General features: G+C 41.7%; 1 protein-coding gene and 1 long non-coding RNA gene across 3 annotated transcripts in view; one reads left to right on the plus strand and one right to left on the minus strand.

The window, feature by feature from the left end:
* Positions 1-1956: 1956 nt before the first annotated feature.
* Positions 1957-5190, minus strand: LOC102311357. Of its 2 annotated transcripts, XR_315939.2 has the most exons (4): positions 4543-5190; positions 2720-2789; positions 2518-2611; positions 1957-2282 (listed from the first exon to the last, which is right to left on the minus strand). It is a non-coding gene; the product is annotated as an uncharacterized LOC102311357 (long non-coding RNA). The 2 variants fall into 2 exon arrangements; XR_006054483.1 differs by lacking the exon at positions 2518-2611 and having other exon boundaries at positions 4543-5178.
* A 3876-nt stretch (positions 5191-9066) lies between these two features.
* Positions 9067-12796, plus strand: part of hlfa (HLF transcription factor, PAR bZIP family member a) — a 12270-nt gene continuing 8540 nt past the window's right edge. Inside the window, exons 1-2 of the mRNA XM_014334188.2 lie at positions 9067-9463; positions 10400-10759. Of these exons, the coding sequence (XP_014189674.1) occupies positions 9349-9463; positions 10400-10759 (475 nt within the window). The 5' untranslated portion in view covers positions 9067-9348. The remainder of the gene's footprint in view (positions 9464-10399; positions 10760-12796) is intronic.

Raw genomic sequence — 12796 nt, forward strand, 5'->3', positions numbered from 1 at the left:
TTGCCTGCCTGAACTAGCTCGCGGGCTTCGCTCCATTTGTGTATCCACCAGCACTAATTGACTTTCCACTGGCATTGTTTCAGTGAGCCTGGCATGTCATTTTAATACAGCACAGAGCTGTAACAGCTCTTTGTACACTACTCTGTGATATCTGGTTGGGGGGAGGTTGGTAGTTTTGGGGGTTTTCTTGCATTTTATAATTTGTTTGGTTGCAGAATACTTTTAATACAAGTAGACATTAAACAGAACAAAATGAACTTACCTACAGTCATGTTATAACGCATCACATGGAGCAAGATTTTATTTTTTAAAAAGAGGCTAAAATTCATTTGATTTAATCACATCAGCTGCTACATACTGGAATCACCTGCTCTTCATGGATGAGCTTCAACCTTAGAGGAGGTTTGCAGGCACTGAGTCAGCAGAGCGTCCGTCACTTATATTCACTGTATGTCTCAGCACTCGGCCATCCCGCTCTGGAGCTTACGTGTTCTGTCACTTAGCTGAGGTGCTATGATTCCTAAATGCATCAACTTTGCAATATTAATGCTTGCATTTTATGCATTTTATGGAATATCTGTTAAAGAAGAAACGTTATGAATGGACTTGTTGCAGCGTCAGCATCGTGTTACCGTGCACTCGAGTTCAGTGAGCTCTCTATTTTTCCCCATTCTCTCAGAGATGTTTGCAAAGGCAGGCTGCTAAATCTGCTCTTTATTGTAAACTCTATTTTGTTGTGAGAGAACATATTAGCTTTGATGATGAGTTAAGTTCTGAATGCTGCTGTTGTGTTTTTAAAGCTGTTCATAACTCCTACAGTTACGTGATTATTCAGCATACAGTAAGTGGACACCACGTGGTTATTGAGCATGTCATTTTAAAAGCACTCAAATCTGCTCCAGTTGTTGTTTTTGGCTTTCGATCTGAGCTTTGAACCAGATTTGATCCCATTCGTGTATAAGAGCGTTAGATAGGTCTGGAAACACTGCTGGGTGATTGGGCTTGCAAGATGTCTGACGTTATCATTTTTTAAGAAACAAAAGCAAATTCATAGGTGAACAGTGATGTTATCAGAATTCAAGTCCAATATATATATTTGATCATTTCTGCAACACTTGTGGATTTAATGCAGGTAGGCTGCACTGCTCCCTCTTTGGATTCAAATTAGGACGGAAACTTGCACAACATACAACTTGTACGGTTTTATCAGCTTTCCAAACATATCAGGTGATTATATGGAATTTCCAAAAGTATTTTCAAGGCAGATTTTCTGCAAACTCTTAGAAGCTTCCCTCCTGTCCTGTCTGAACAGCGTGTGCAGGGCGAGCCGTGTAGATTTGAACTCGGCACGCTGTTGCCATGAGCGAGGGATAACCGCCTGAGTCCGTGTAATTGCTTTGCTGAGCGTTATGTAAGAGGAGTAGTTTTGTTGCAGATTCGGGATAATTTCAGCAGCAGCAGCAACAGCAGGCATAAAGCCTCCTCGCTGCTGGATTATTCAGTATATTTCATCCAGTGTATTCGCTTACGCTTCTCCTCGAGTTGTCCTGTTTCTCAGAAAGAGAAAAAAGGCGTGCCCAGTAGCATTTAATATTACATTTCTTACACTTGTTACTTTTTCCAATTCATATTGTCAGGATGGACTAAAGTCAATCTCGTGGAATAATGAACTTACTCCATATCAAAAACAAAGGCCCTTCAGTTTCATTGTCTGTGATATACCTGGCCACATATTTTTATGTGGAAGGAAACATGATGCTCAGGCCTACAAAGGTTATGCAGATAGTTTTCAGCTTTGTTCCATAGAACAGTATGGGGAAGACCCATTCCTGTTTCAACATGATAACACTCCTGGCTATGTGCACGTAGCCACGGGTGAAATACCAACCAGTAATTTGCCATGTATGTAATGACTCTTCTTATGATAACAGATTTCATTAATAATGAAATGAACTGTTTAATGTGCTATTATGTTTTATTACACATAAACACATTACATGGTGGTTAGTAAAGAATAACAGGAAATGCTTTTTTGTATCATTTATACTGGACAAAAATAACAGGATAGAGTCCAGTTTGATCCTGTATCTGATCCTAAGGAGTTCCAGAATATCGGAACGATGTGGGTTTTGCTTTGGGGTGCAATGGTGATGGACAGGCTGACAGATAAGGTCAGGCAGGAGTCTCTATGAATTATGATGTTTGCAGACAACATTGCGATCTGTAACGAGGAGCCGGCAGGTGGATGAGAGCCTGGAGAAGTCAAAGTATGCACTGCAAGTCTGTAGAAGCAAGAAAGAATCTGTGCGTGAATGAGACAGAGGCAGATGGAAAGGTGAAAGTGCGAGGTGTAGAGGTCGAGAGCTTAAATACTTGGGCTCAGTCATTCAACACAATTGAGTGAGGTGAAGGAGAGAGTGCAGGCAGGGTGGAGTGGGTGGAGACGAGTGTCAGGGGTGATTTGTGACAGAAGGATAGCAGCAAGAGTGAAAGGGAAGATTTACAGAAGAGTGAGACCTGCTGTGATGGCTCGGAGGTGGAGGCATAGATTGGAGTTGAAGAGGCTCAGAGCTTCATTGGGAGTGACCCGGATGGACAGGATTAGAAATGCCTATATGAGAGGGACAGCTCAGGTCAAGCTGTCTGGTGTCACAGCTCCCCAACCCTGCTGGTTTCTGTTTGCCTATTCTCATTGTGTGGATGGAGGCATTATGCTTACCTTTTTTTGAGAGTGGTCCTCCTTGGTGCCCGTTCTCCACCCATGTTACAGGCACACCTAAGTGTACACACTAGACAAAGATAAAAATAGGACAAGAGGAAGATCCATGGATGAGATGAAGGCAGATGTAAGACCCCCTAATGGGAACAGTTCAAAAAGTGAAGATTTTTGGGGTTCATTGCAACGCAAATTGTCACAAATAAGGACCCAAAGAAGGACAGCAGAAGTAGAGGTGGTAAATCCACAGGTGCTACGTGGGTGGGCATCGTACACTGTTTAAAGTGAGCAGTAGTCTTAGACTTCAAATTTGGAAGCCTCAACCAGCAGTGGCCATGTTTGGATGAGCAAGTGGAAGTCCTGAGGTAATGCTAGATGCTTGGTTGTCTGTATATCTGTAGTTTCACGTGTCATACTTGTCAGATTATTTTATTAAAATGCTCCAAAGGGCTCCGATAGCTGGAGAGGCAGACAACGACCCGCGGCACAGGCTGCAGCTGCCTGTGCCGCTACACGGAGGCGCCTTAAAGCTGCCTTTAGTAAATTAATGTGACTATTAGAGTCAGACAGGAGGATATCCGGGGTATGCCTATAAGCTAACAATCACAAGTCATTAGCCAATCAGCTTGCAGTGTGCTGCCTGCCACAGCAGTCGTAACATCATAATGTGGATCCAGGCAGATATGCTGTGTTTTACAATATTAACCCCCCCTCTGTAGCAGATAGGCACCATTAAAAGTACGCTGAATCATTTATTAGCAGTTCCTGTTTGCAAAACAGTCACACATGAATGGCCAGCTGTCATTGGATTACTTTCAAGCTGAATATAACTAAAAATAAAAATGAGATAATTTGCAGGCAAGTTTTCAGCTGACAGGGACAAACTTTTATCCCTTTGTTTTTACGGAGGAGTCGCTCCAAGACGTACCTGTTCACCTGCAGTGGCAGCATTTCCACGTCTCTAAGGGTCCTCGGAAACTTGTGGCCTCGACCTTTGTGCATATTTTCTCATTATCTCATTCTTCTGTCTTGGACTTACTGATTTAAACATTTTTCTACCTTTCTCATATCAGAATCAATATCACTTCAGCTGACAAGCAATACAGTTTTTTGTACTTCTGAGAAATGTTACCAAACATTTTTAAGTTTTTGGGAGATGGTGAGCATATTTACTCCTTGTACGCTGATCACATTAAGCAGGATTTACGTTTTGCCCAGTTCTCTTGAAACAAAATTGAATTTTTTACACTTCAACAGGAGAAAATGACCTGATTCTCTTATGGCCAAAGGAGGACATTCCGGTTCCACGTATCGCTGGGTCACGCAGGCCTTATCAGGTACAAGAAACTATGTACATTTTAGAGCGTTTCTGTCTTTGTCTGTGGTGTACGTGCAAAAATGAGTCCTCTTAAACTGTGAGAAAACTCTGTGGAGGGAAATTTGTGACGTATGAGCAGAACAAAACGTGTGTTGTATGAAAGCGGTCAGCTGAAGGCAGCATCATGCCCCCGAATCACTGCGGCAGAGTTAGTCAAGGACGCATAAAAAACAAATTCTAAGAACTCCGGCCCTTTGAAAATGTGATTTCCAACTGTGACTCTGGACTACAAAGACTTGTGTGTACAGGCAGAGAGGATTGCACAGTTTAACGAAGGATAAAGTCGACATAGAACATTCAGATTTCAAGATATTTATCATGAAAAGCGCTATACAAACACAGGCCATTCACCATGATGTTTGCTGTCTAGAAAAAAAAAATCTGTGTACGTGACTTGACTATATTCAGTTGACATAAGATAAAAGTTGCCAAAGTGGTCTGTGCTTACCTTCAGCCGTTCGGTCAGACTCTGCTGTCTCGCCTCGCAAAGGAAAAACTTCCTCTGAGTGTTGTCCTGGGGAATATTATGGGATATCACGGGGGCATTCACCGTGATGAATTTGTGCCATGTCTTAAGTGTGCTCGGTGAAAAAAGGTAGGCACATTTCCATGACTATCTATATTCTAAATGCATACAAATCCCACAGGAAATACCATTAATAATGCTTTCTAGTACTGAAAAGTGTGTCACACAGAGGAGGCGGTCACACAGACCCAGTCCTGCACATCTTTAAAACCCAACCTGACAATACACATCACTCCACATCCACACCAATGACAGTGAAGAATACTTTTTTAAACGTATGTTCATACTCTTCTCATATCCACCATATGTCTGCATACAAAGTACTACTGTTTTGTTACTTTGTTACTTTACATCTAAATACACAAACTCCTACTTATTGGACTTCCACCTTACTGAGGGCTGTTTGGGAGGAAGTCCAGAAGCAGTTTACTTCTACGAAGCTTCAGCCCAGCTCTCTCCCTCGTTGTGTTCAATACATTATTTATTAGGCAAAAGAAAAACTGAATTCATGTTTTATACCCAAATTTGAGCTGTTTGATGTCAGAAATTAATCAAACATAACATTCAACCACTAAAAATTGCTAAAAGTAAATAAAAGTAAAGTTTTATTCTATGAATAAAAGATAATAGTTGTAAAAATAAATAAATAAAGATAAATAAATACAGTGTAAATATATAGGTATGGCATATACTGTACTTATGCCCGTGTCTTCAGCATAAATGGCATTATTTCACAGGTGAGAAAGCAGCAACAGGTGTGACAGAGGTGCTTACACTTTAATCAATTCATTATAAACTAATTTATCTACTTATCCTTCTATGGAAGCTTTATGGGTGTGTTTGGTGTTTCACACACAGCGTCTGCATTTTGGCTTAATTTTTTGTTAAATAAGTAACGACATGATATAATGTGTGTTGTTGTTCATCTGAGATCATATTTACTGAATTACGAGACCTCCAGAGGATCCGAAGGTTCATTTTGTGTTCTGTTTGCACTAACGTGTCTCCATCTACTCATACAGCCAACATTACGCGACATTTCAAACAGTGTCTGATAAAATGATCGCATCTTCTCTTCATCCGTTCATTTTCCTCGTGGTTCAAGGTTGCAGTCGGCTGAAGTCTGAGGGTAAATTAAATGCACTGAGTCATCGTTGCAGCTAGCTGTTCTGTTGTATTTTACATGAAGAGAGTGATTAAATGTTTGGCATGAAAAACAAATAAAGAGAGATGAGATGATAAATGGCAAATGTCCTTGGCCAACAACACAGTTTCTGAATGATCCAACAGTTTAACACTTCCTCACACACCCCCTGGAGAGCATCACACAATTTGAAAGGCAAATTCAAAATACTGTAACAGCTTGAATTTCAGGGACAAGAGGACATTTCCAATCAGCGGGGCTTTGAATCTAAACTAAATAAGACTTTAAAGGCATGGTGTGATGCTCTGTGACAGGATTTAACCCCTTCTGGCCTCAGTCTCTGTCTGCATTTCAGTTCCTTGCTTTAAATTTTTATTATCTGCTAATAAAATAAGTTTTCCTCAGCTCGTCATTCTTGTTATTTCTGTTTTTCTAGAGCATTTTTGTGCCGACGACAGGGTCCAATCACTAAAAACAAACAGATAGGCAGAGCCAGCAGTTGATACTATGACTCAGCCACTACAAAACTAGAAAGCATGAGTTTCCATGTGCCACGACCTGCACAGACAGAGTTTCAGCCGGGCAACACCCATTGGATAAAAGTAGGTCAAGTTTACATTCACGTCATTCTCCGCTGTGGAATTACAGTGGACCGTTTCCCTGTTGCTCAGATTTACAGTTGAACGCAGCTGCTCTAAGAAGCTCGTTTTGTCGTGCCTGAGAGAAAGACTGTGTAAAGGACACAAAAGCAGGAGCTCATGTTCGAATATGAGCATGCACTAACCCTGAGGAGCAACTGTAGCAATCAGGAATCTGTGCCGTTATCACAAAACCAAGCTGGTTCATTTACTGGTCCGAGGTGGGAACATATTCGCATCCAAATGAGTTTAAATAACTCTGACATAAAATATTCTTAAATAAAAGTTTTTTGCTCATATGTTGCTTAGGAAGTTTAGACCTCGGTGAAATAAACCACCCAACAAACAAACAAAAAAAAACCAAAATGCTGTTCGTGTACATTTTTCTGTGTAATGTAGTAAAAATGATTTAAATGTGTTTTTAGGAGGAAAGCGCCCACACTCATAATGTTTTAAATGCTTTTGGTTGGCCTGAAAAAGAACATTTGTTGTTTTTTTGTATAGCTGAGGTACAAATCCAGCGTAACTGATGGGCTGCAACATGTAACAGATTTTACATTTTGGCATAAATCCTCCAATTTCCTTGAGGTTGTAGCAAATATTGGAAAATTACATGGTTTCATCTGAACCGTTAAACATTTCACTAATAGGCTACAGATTATAACTGACTTGAAGTTTCGTGGTGGGCATGTGTGGGCGAGCATTACACAACCTGTTGTACAACCCACTTTTTAGCAAAACCGCGTGACATTCATTTAAAAGTTCAAAGACAAGAAATGAAAATTGACCCTTGTTGTTCATAGCGTGCTAACTGTGCACATCCTGGATGTTGCTTTGAAACTGATCGTTTAGCATTGATGGGACCCTCACTTATATGTAGAACAGTTATTCTATCTGCCTTAGCTTAAACCTCATTGAACGTTTTTGAACTGCATGCTGATAACAAGCCAGACAATTGTCCTTCTCTTTAGAGGACACAGCGTCCGGAGAGTCTTTCTGAATCTGTCTAATATTTCTATTTTTCTCTGCATGGTACAGTTTTAACTTTCAAGTGTTCCTAAGTTTGTGTTTCCATGCAGTGACCTGCAGCCTGGTCCTTACAGCCGAGTTCATTCCTTGAAGAGGTCTCTCCATATTCTCTGAATCTTTTTTAATAATTGTATGCACTGTGCATAAAAGAAAGTCCCAAATTCTTTGCATTTTTTGTGGGAGAAACTTGAAATTGTTGAAGTTTTTACCTACAAAGTTACAAACTTGTTTTCAGATGTTTTACTAGGAGCTTTTTTAAATTTTGATTTAGGATTAAAGAGATTTCCCAGTCGTTTCCTCTCCCAAATGTTACAGTTACTGTTACAGATGTATCAATTTATTCAATTAATTAACATCGATTAAAACAATAAAACTAATAATACCCAAACAATTTCTAAAATGTAATCATTAATAATTGACTAGATTTCTCGATCTGACTTTAAAACTGGCTCTGAACCCTCCTCGAGGTTAGATAATACTGGGAGATGTCACATTTTCTCAATTTTTAAGGCATTTTTCATTTTATTTTGTTTGTTCTTTGGTGATGCACATTCCAAAAATGGCATTTAATAAAACCAGCAGCTAAAATTGTGACTTCTGGTACCTCCAAGAATCTGGAGTCCTGGGGCAGTTGTTTGCTTTGCAGATAGTCTGATCTAGCTCTTGTGGAACAATTCATGGAAAATGCCCTTGTTGTGCTGAAATAACTTCTCTTTTTTTAAGGGGGGGCAGGGAGGGGGAGGGCAAAGGAGACAGGGAAACACTTTATGAACTGAGCAGATTTATTTTTGATATTTAATGACCTCTATAGTTTTATGGATAGTGCTTTGGCTATCTGGGGGTTTTGTAGTGTAGTATGTATATTTCTTTGCAACTATGGTGAAAGGACAGGGTGAAATAAGATAATAAAAAGGTTTTATTCATCTCCATAAAATCTTTTATGACAAAGATGCTTGGCCTAGTAAAATAAATATGTACGTAATAAACTTCTGGTGGCTTTGAGAGTTCAAATTGACTCCAACCTAAGAAAACACCAGCAAATAAAGAAATGCTGCAAAAGTGCACAAACCACAATGATTTAGGTGAGACAATAAAGTGACAAACCGGCTGTGGAAGTGACAGAAACCAAAAGATCCAATGGACAGAAGTGAAATGCGCTGAAAAGATTGTGAGGAAGAAAAAGATGCTTTTGGTGCATTTTTCTACTACAGCTGTTAGTTTTAGTTTTTACTTCTGTTGTATTTTGTGAGCCTTGGCAGTATTTTTTTTTTTAATGATATTTTCTTATTTTGCAGTGCATTTGGTCTCTCAGGGCCAGACTTCTTCTGGACACGATCTATCCTGTTATACGTTATACATGTATTTCATCATATTTTGAAAGGCAGTGTTAAATAACACTTTTACACGCCAGTTTAAACTATAATAATCTCTATATTAATATTTCCCCTAAAAAACTGAAAAATAATTAAAAGTAAATCTAAATGTATGTGTACTTGCTAGACACGTACTTTGATTAAAGCCAATGTTTCCGACTGTCACTGAACGCACCTCTGAAGCAACTCTTTTCTTTTTTTTCCGAACGCGCCGCGCTCCCCGCCCTCCCGGTGCTTTGACGTCACCGGCATCCGTCTCCGCACATGGATGGAGGAGTGTAGGAGCTCTGACAGCGACACTCCTCCCTCTGCCCTCCTCCTCCAGCTATTTGCCAGCCGCCCTCGACGACAGACAGCCAGCCGCTCGCCGACCTGCTGCTGCGCGGAACCTTATCGTCTCCCTCCGAGCACCGGCGTCGTTTATTCCACCTGCGCGGGACCTTCACGGACCGGCCAGCGAGTTCGGTCGCCTCTTTTTCTTTTGTTTTCGGGGGGGGAATTTAAGTCTTTGTGAGCTTTGTTCTCAAATTGCCCTTCAAGACATATGGAGAAAATGGCCAGACCTCTTCCTATAAACCCAACTTTTCTTCCGCCGACTCACGGCGTGCTGAAATCCCTGCTGGAGAATCCGCTGAAGCTGCCTTTCCACCACGATGAAGGTACGTTTAAACCGGGCCAAAACTTGAAGCCGCGAGCGCGCACTCTCGGCCGTGGTGTTTACGTGCGGGCTGTTGTGGTCATTCAGTGCGTAGATTTGACAGATCGGAGGCGATGAAGGACACTGGTTCGCTAAATCCATCAGCTGTGACTTTCCTGTTAACGTTTTACGACGTTTGTCGATGTAACGTCGCTGTCCGTATCTGTTAAATGTGAGTTGACTGACAGGTTGACGTGAACTTTGGCTCGAGCTGTTTAGCATGTACTTGTCATGTAAATTAGCGCAGTGCGTGTTAATTTGCACGCTATGTGCTCCCGACTGCGCCGTTTTGAGCTTGCGGGCTCCTTCTGCAACCTTTAAACCCGCTCGTCTTCTGTGGGATTTACAGTAGCGCCACCTCTGGCTGCCGATAGAGGGCGTCGTTTCCGTTATGAAGCTGCTGCTGTTTGCGCTGTTTGGATTCTTGGATGTATTGAGTGAAAATGTATTTAAATATGAGTGGAGAGCAGGTTATTAATTTTTAAAAGGTGATTCTATCCAAGTTACAGGTTTCTATGTGCACTTCTATGGTTTTATTTGTCTGTGGTGTAAAATGTTGGACTTTTGTCACCGCTTCAGCACACTTGGAGCCAATACTTTTAATGTTGCTTACATTATTGGAAGATGACACACTGAAATCCCATCAGAAATAATTTATTGGCGTGTTTTATTAAGTTAACATATTATTTTTTTGTTATTTTTAACATCTGGTGCTTGCACAGATAAATAAAGTATTTTAAATTCGGTTAATTGTTTAATTTGGTCCCTTTTTGGAAAATTGGTTAAACTGACCCTTTTTTTTTTAACATGAGACCCTGTCTATTTATAACCAAGATCTGACCCGTGATTTCCCTCAGTAAAGCAAGACAATAAAATGACTGTGTGCAAACATTTGCAGGATTCGGGAAGGACAAGGAGAAGGAGAAGAAGCTGGACGATGAGAGCAGCGCAGCCAGCCATCCACAGTCGGCTTTCCTTGGCCCGACCCTCTGGGACAAGACCCTGCCCTACGATGGGGACAACTTTCAGCTGGAGTACATGGACCTGGAGGAGTTCCTGTCGGAAAACGGCATCCCCGCCAACTCGGCCCAGAGCGACCAGGCCCCGCAGACGGCGCAGCCGCCGCAGGCCCCTCTGCAGCAGGCCCCGCCACCTGCCCCGCCCACGCCCTCCGTGGTTGACCTCAGCAGCCGTGCCACCACATCGGTTCACACGGGCATGGCGCCTCAGACCTGCCTCCACAGCCCCAGCACAGCAGGTAGGCAGCCTATGCAGTGGAGCCTATCATGCACCTCGAAATACTCGAGGCCACGTGAGTTAGTTGTACCCTTTCAGTGTCGGGGTGGGGGGGCGGAGGCCTCGAGAGGTCCGTCCTCCTGTTTGCTCACCTGGTGCAAGCACACTCTCGCCACATTTACTCACTATCAGCCAGGACGCTGAGACAGAACAATATCTTGTGCGTTTTCTCATTTAGCTCCTGATTGGAGCGTTGCATCGCACCTTAAATTCACCCTGACACACTTTAGTCCTGTTATACAGCCCTGCACTGAACTTTGGAGCGCCTGTAAGCAAGCTCAAGGGTGGTGTACAATCTCATTCACAAAGCTCCGATTAGCAGAACAAATCTTCCCGCACCAACCGTGTCAGGCATTAGTCATGGTTGTTTTCTGTGTTGTGTTTCTAAAGTTGTATTGTTGCCTTCAGATTCACCCTTTTAAAGTTAGTTTCCATCGTCTTCATTCAGAATAAATCCCTGCTGGGTTTGGCAAACACTGACATCGGCTGTTTACATTACTCAGAAATGTGACTCAGAGACTACTACATACTGCTGAGCTTCATTTAGTTTGCACACATACTTCTTTTCAGCTCGGTGATGTGACTTTTGAATGAATTTTAAGGTGCCGTCTAATTATTTCTTTATTGGTTGCATGAAATCCTCAAAGCATTTTAGGTGTTAGAACCATGTTTTGTTTCGGTGCAGAGCTCCAGCGTTTCAGTGACGTGTTGATAAGCTAAAGCTCCTCGTCCAGGAAGATTTCTTTTATTGTAATGAGCTAACATTAAGTGGACAGTTTGCATTTAGGCGGAGGCGCTAAACTGTGTGACTGAGTTTGTTAAGGCGCTGCCAGATTCTGTTTGGGTTTTACGCCAGACACCAGAAGGATTGAAGTCATTTTAAAGGACCGGTCTTTGGTACGAATGTAAACAGAGCGAGGTCTCTGCATTTAAAGGGAAGCAAGAAGTTCTTTATGTTTGTTACTCGATGTGGGGGCGTCCTGATTAAGTGAGTGCCTAATAGTTTGAGTGATATTTCAATCACACAACTGATAATCAGGATGAACATGAACTGATCTGACCAAAGACTTTGGATGATAATAGAGGATGACTGGTGATTTGGCCTGACATCAGATGGGTCAAGGTCGACTCCTCGTCTATAAAATCACTCTTTTCTTAAAAGCCGCAAACAGAGTCCCGACATAAATGCTACGCAGCTGTTGTACTGGCACCTGAAAAGAAAACTCCCCCTCAGCGCGTCGTGCCTCTGAGTTTGGAGATTAGGAAGGAACAAACCTTGATGAGGTATTGTCAGCATTGTGTTGGCTTTACTCTACATTACACAGCATCAAATCTTAGCTCTTGAACCAAGTTGGGTCATGGAAAGCTACCAAAATATTACCAGGCGTTGATAAGAAACAATCGGGGTGAAAGTCCAGGCAAAGAAGGTTCAAATGAAAGTTTAATTAGCTACATTTTATTGACCAAGTGGCTTTTACAAAGACACTGAAACGTTCCACTGCGTCCTCGTTATGTATATGAAAGCCGATGATTAGTATCGGCATTGATTGATATCTGTGTCGTTCTTTATGCTGATTAAGTGCTCAAAGATGGTGTGATGAAGAGCTAGAAGACATAATAAAGACTTGGTCGCATTCGCGGCACAAAAAGTCGAATCCGTAACAAAAAAACTGCATCTTTGGGTAACCCGATAAAATATCCAGCTGTTACATTTGTAACACCTGTTGCCTTTTAAGCCTTTCTATCCATAAAACGGTAATAAAAACCAAATATTATGACCTTCACCTCTCAGCGTTTGCGCTGACATAGCTTACACTGCTTTCTCTTCATGACGCAAGTGGCTAATAGTGGCGCTCTTTCTGACGCTGTAATTGGCCAAAGTTTCTGTGGTGTCGGCTGTGCGTTTCACAGTGTTTGCACGACAACAATAGCGAGGCAAACATTTAGAAAAGTGTGATTTTTATTTTTTATATTTATATATAGACCATTTCCTGTTCCC

Source organism: Haplochromis burtoni, unplaced genomic scaffold (genome assembly GCF_018398535.1).
Source record: "Haplochromis burtoni strain Fernald_Lab_line unplaced genomic scaffold, NCSU_Asbu1 Contig_68, whole genome shotgun sequence".
In the NCBI taxonomy this organism is placed as follows: Eukaryota; Metazoa; Chordata; class Actinopteri; order Cichliformes; family Cichlidae; genus Haplochromis; species Haplochromis burtoni.